At 43.2% G+C, this 6,000-nt stretch overlaps 1 protein-coding gene across 1 annotated transcript in view; it reads right to left on the reverse strand.

The window, feature by feature from the left end:
* Positions 1-6,000, reverse strand: part of LOC129700803 (SWI/SNF-related matrix-associated actin-dependent regulator of chromatin subfamily A containing DEAD/H box 1-like) — an 84,382-nt gene that overhangs the window by 75,595 nt on the left and 2,787 nt on the right. The window contains exon 2 of the mRNA XM_055641507.1: positions 3,399-3,579. Coding sequence (XP_055497482.1) covers positions 3,399-3,579 — 181 coding nt within the window. The remainder of the gene's footprint in view (positions 1-3,398; positions 3,580-6,000) is intronic.

The raw sequence follows: 6,000 nt of genomic DNA on the forward strand, positions 1-6,000 counted from the left end.
TCCAGGTTTTTCTCGAGATACGAGTTGATTTACGCCATGATCAACCTCTCATAGCACTTCATCACCACAAACGTTAGTGCCACTGGTCGATAGTCATTGGCTCTTCTTGGGCACCGATATAATTGATGCCCTTTTAAAGCAGGTGGAAACCTCAGAAGTGAGAGGTTGAAAATGTCCGTAAAATCTCCAGCCAGTTGGTCCGCACAGGTTTTTAGAACACGGCCGGGTATACCATCAGGTCCAGGTCCTTTCCGAGGGTTTACCCCTCTGAAGGATTTCCTGACGTCGACCTCTGTGACCGTGACCGAAATACCATCACAGCGAATGGGGGCTCGAGAAGGCTCATCAGTATTCTCCCTATCAAAGCGTGCGTAAAACACATTGAGCTCGTCAGGGAGTGAAGTTTCACTGACATGGTGCTGCCTCCTAATTTTGCCTTGTAGGAGGTGATTGCATTCAGGCCCCGCCACAGCTGCCGAACATCCGTCTCATCCTCCAGTTTGGAGCAGAAGTCCCTTTTGGCCTTTTTAATGGCCTTACTAAGGTCGTATCTTGTCTTCTTGTAGACAGTTCATATCTTCAGACATGAATGCCTGGTGTCTGGACTTCAGAAGAGTACAGATCTTATAGTTCATCCAAGGCCTTTGATTGGTAAATCTTGGAAGGTTTTGTTAGGATGCAGTCCTCCACACAATTCTTTATGAAATCTGTAACGACTATGGCATATTCGTTCAGGTCCGTTGCCAAGTCCTTGAACATTGCCCAGTCTACAGACGCCAAACAGTCCTGGAGTTGTTCCACTGCCCCACTTCCCCGACCAGCTCTGTACAGTCCTCTGGGGGTGCGCTCTTTAATTGCTGCCCGTAGGCAGGAAGAAGCAGCACCGCGGTATGGTCGGATTTACCAAAGTGAGGGCGAGGGATAGAGAGATAGGCATCCTTGATGGTGGTGTAGCAGTGGTCGAGGATGTTTGGTCCTCTGGTGCAGCAGGAGACATGTTGGTGGAAGTTAGGGAGCGATTTCTTGAGGTTTGCTTTGTTGAAGTCCCCAGCAATGGTGGTAAATGCCTCGGGGTAAGACGTCCTGTGATTGTTGGCATTGGCTCCACCAGTGCCAGACGGACGTCTGCCTGGGGTGGGATGTAGACCGCGGTCAGGGTGATGGAGGTGAATTCCCTCGGAAGGTAGAAGGGACGGCACTTCACCGCCAGATGTTCGAGGTGTGGAGAGCAGGAGTTGGATAGGACTGCCACGTCTGAGCACCACGCAGAGTTGACCATGAGGCAGACGCCCTCTCCTCTCCCTTAAAATTCTTAAGGGATTGGACAGGCTAGATGCAGGAAGATTGTTCCCGATGTTGGGGAGGTCCAGGACAAGGGGTCACAGCTTAAGGATAAGGGGGAAATCCTTTAAAAAGGAGATGAGAAAAAAAAAATTCACAGAGAGTGGTGAATCTCTGGAACTCTCTGCCACAGAGGCCAGTTCATTGGCTATATTTAAGAGGGAGTTAGATGTGGCCCTTGTGGCTAAGGGGATCAGGGGGTATGGAGAGAAGGCAGGTACGGGATACTGAGTTGGATGATCAGCCATGATCATATTGAATGGCGGTGCAGGCTCGAAGGGCCGAATGGCCTACTCCTGCACCTTATTTCTATGTTTCTATCAACTGTTTCTGTTCTTTGGCTTTGTGTTTTGCACTATACTGTATTGGGCTTTTTTTATTTATTAACTTTGTTTGGTTGTTGTGTTATCTATTGAGTACTGCTTACAAATCTGCTGCTTCTGCAAATAAGAATGTCATCATTCCGATTCTGGACATATGGCAATAAAACATTCTTAGCTTTTGAATTAATCATCTTAAAGCAGAACTGATTCCATTCCCCAAGGTTTGCTGAACAATTTATTTATTTATTTCATCCATGTTGGACAAAATAAATGTCAACCATAATCTCTTACTCCTAAGTGCTGTTTTATGACCAATGCTCAAAATGCACAAGATCAAGTAATGATGGGACTTATTTTCAGAAAGCCTTTGATGAAGTACCACACGTTAGGCTGCTTAGGAAGGTGGAAACCCACGGTATCAAAGGGCAGATACCAGCCTGGATAGCAAGTTGGCTGGATGGCAGAAGACAACGAGTAGCAATAAAGGGGGCTTTTTCTGGCTGACTGCCAGTGACTAGTGGAGTTCCGCAAGGGCCAGTGATGGGGCCACTACTTTTCATGTTGTATATTGATTTGGACAAGGAGATTGAAGGCTTTGTGGCAAAGTTTGCGGATGATACGAAAATAGGTGGAGGGGCAGGTAGTGTAGAGACTCTGCAGAAGACTAAAGCAGAAACTCCACGGAAAGACTTGGACAGGTTGGGAGAGTGGACAGAGAAGTGGCAGATGGAATATAGTGTAGCAAAGCACTTTGGTTGTAGGAATAAAGGCATAGACTATTTTCCAAATGGGGTGAGAATCCAGAAATCGGAAGCGCAAAGGGACGTGGGAGTGCTGGTGCAGAATTCCAAAAAGGTTAACCTGCAAGTCGAATCGGTAGTAAAGAAAGCAAACTCAATGCTAGCATTTATTTCAAGAGGGCTTGTATACAAAACCAGGGATGTCATGTTGACTCTATAAGGCGCTGGCAAGGCTGCCTTTGGAATGTTGTGAGCAATTTTGGGCACCATATCTGAGGAAGGATGTGCTGGCTCTGGAGAGGGTCCAGAGGAGGTTCACAAGAATGATCCCAGGAATTAGTAGATTAACCTATGATGAGCATTTGTCAGCACTGAGCCTGTACTCGCTGGAGTTTAGAAGATAAAGGGGACCTCATTTAAACATACAGAATAGTGAAAGGCTTGGATCGAGTGGATGAGAGGATGTTTCCATTAGTGGGAGAGTGTAGGAATAGAGGTCATAGCCTCAGAATTAAAGGACATTCTTTTAGGAAGGAGAGAAGGAGAAATGTATTTCGTCAAGAAGGTGGTGAATCTGTGGAATTCTTTGCCACAGAAGGCTATTAAGGCAGAGATGGATTCTTGATTAGTACAGATGTCAGAAGTTATGGAGAGAAGGCAGGAGAATGGGGTTAGGAGGGAGAGATAGATCAGCCATGATTGAATGGCAGAGTAGACTTGATGGGTCGAATGGCCTAATTCTACTCGTATTCCTTATGATCTTGACTGATGAAATGCTCAACCCTCTGTGATTGACAACACTCAGTTGAGGTTCAAAAGGAACAATAATAATCTGAAATACTAGATAGGACAGTAATAAGTCAAAATGTAGGGGTTAAAAATAACATTTGGTAATTTTACTATCATTTGATAATTCAAACAATAAATCACTACTACAAAGCTTCCGTCAAATATAAGGGTATGATACACTTATTTACTTATAAACATTACTTACATTTTTTCAGTACGATCCTTTGTCTTTCCATTCATTTCCGAACATGATGAACTGTTCTTAGGTAGATCTTCATTTTCAGATTCAGATTCTAAAAAAAGGACTCCTTTTCCGTTCCCATTTCTCTTGAAATGCGATAAAATATGCTTCTGCTTTCCTTCTGGCGTCTCTGGTATTGTGGTCACTGAGCAATTATAAAGGGGACAAATATTTTTGAATGCCACATTAATGTTTCTAACAATGTAATGCACTAATCGACTGAAATTCCAAATAAAAATATTTCAAAAATTGACAATTGCTTGTATGATTAAGTAGCAAGAATGCGGAAAGTTCTCTGGCTGGGGGACTAACATCTATAACCAACTAGACACAAAATGCTAGAGTAACTTAGTAGGACAGGCTGCATCTCTGGATAGATGTAATGGGTGACGTTTCAGGTTGAGACCTTTCTTCACCCACTCCTTCTATCCAGAGATGCTGCCTGTCCTGCTGAGTTGCTCCAGCATTTTGTATTTATCTTCGGTGTAAAGCAGTATCTGCACTTCCTTCCTACACATTTCTATAACCAACTAACTTGGAAGCGCTGCCTCTGCCCAGGTTGGTCCTGAGGACTTGATATATGGAAGGGAGTGAACTCTTCTACCACGTCCTGGATGATGGACAATAAAACAGCTAACAGGAGAACACAGTTCTACAAATACCTTCACACCAGGGATGACAGAGCCCAGCACACGCTCAATGCAAAGAAAAGGCAGTTGGAAAACAACAGTGCCCTCCATGTTTGGGACAAAGACCCATCAATTATTTATTTGCCTCTGTATTCCACAATTTGAAATTGTAATTAAAAACTGTATAACTGTATGTGTAACACAGCTGTAATTTCTACATGGTGAAACCAAAATGTATAAAAACGGTCTATATTAAAATCTGGCAATGTGCACTTTAACCACATGTGATATTTTCTATTACAAAACTAAAACTGTGGAGTACAGAAGCAAATAAATAAATGATGGGTCTTTGCCCCAAACATTATGGAGGCATTGCATGTTGAGCCAGAAGAGCCAAATTGATGGTCCATGTTGGTTCTTTCCTTTAAAGCTTGTGTCCAGTAAGTTTGATTTTACACAAATAAGGCATTAGATGCACCAAACACCACTGGACCATTCACCAGTTGCTCTGTTGAAGGCCTGTGCTCTAAACTAGTTGCACCTCAAGGCACTATAGTTCAGTTTGGAAATACAGCATGGAAACAGTCCCTTTGGCGAGTCCACATTAACCAATGATTACTCATACACTAGTTCTATCCTACACACTAAACACAATTTACCCAAACTAATTAATCTACAAACTTGCAAGTCTTTGGAATGTGGAAGGACACTGGAGCACCCGGATAAAACCCACGCGGTCACAGGGAGAACATACAAACTCCATGCTGACAGCACAGAATTGTACCTGTCTCTGGCATTGTAAGGCGGCATCTTTACTATTGCATCACTGTGCAGCCCTAGTTCATAGTTACAATGCTGGCAAAGACTTGACCACTGAAAAATAACACAAGTGGCAGCATTTGACTAACGTTTGAGGCACAAAAGTACCATCTCCAAAAATAATCTGACTACTAACCCACAGCATTCAATTAATTTTTATTGCAGAATCTTTTACCATCATTACCGCGATTACTACGGATCAGACTCAATTTGACCAATCTATACAAATATAATGGCTACACCAATTCAGAGGCTATGAATCTTTCCCTCCTCGCCTTAAATTTATGGCCCCCAGTTTAAAAGTCCCCGACCCTGGGAAACAGATTCTGACTATTCCCCCCTTTTTTTATGCCCCTCATGATTTTGTCAACCTCTGAGATAACCCAAAGTCAAGAGAAAAAAAAGACCCAGCCTGCCCTGTCAGTCTTATAACTCAAAGTCTCCAGATCCAGCAAATCTTTTGTCACTCCTTTCCCGTTAAATAACATCCATTCTATAGCCAGAACGGTGCAGCACTCCAAATGTGGCCCTTACCGACATCTTGACATCCCAACTCCTGTAATCAGTAGATAGACACAAAGTGCTGGAGTAACACAGCGGGTCAGGCTGCATCTCTGAAGGAAAAGGATTGGTGATGGCCTGCAGTATCCTCATTGAAGGCAAACCATATTCACCATTTTATCTATCTGTGTCACCACATTCATGGAAATATGTGCAGTGCCCTCCATAATGTTTGGGACAAAGACCCATCATTTATTTATTTGCCTCTGAACTCAATTTGAGATTTATAATAGAAAAAAAAAAATCACATGTGGTTAAAGTGCACAATGTCAGATTATATTAAAGGGTATTTTTATACATTTTGGTTTCACCAAGTAGAAATTACGCCAGTGTTTATACAGTCCCCCCATTTCAGGGCACCATAACGTTTGGGACACAGCAATGTCTTGTGAATGAAAGTGGTCATGTTTAGTATTTTGTTGTATATCCTTTGCATGCAATGACTGCTTGACGTCTGTGATTCATGTAGTCAGGGTCTTGGGCCTTTACATCACCAGTTGCTGGGTGTCTTCTCTGGTGATGCTCTGCCAGGCCTGTATTGCAGCCATCTTTAGCTC

Source organism: Leucoraja erinacea, chromosome 1, assembly GCF_028641065.1.
Source record: "Leucoraja erinacea ecotype New England chromosome 1, Leri_hhj_1, whole genome shotgun sequence".
Lineage (NCBI taxonomy): Eukaryota > Metazoa > Chordata > Chondrichthyes > Rajiformes > Rajidae > Leucoraja > Leucoraja erinaceus.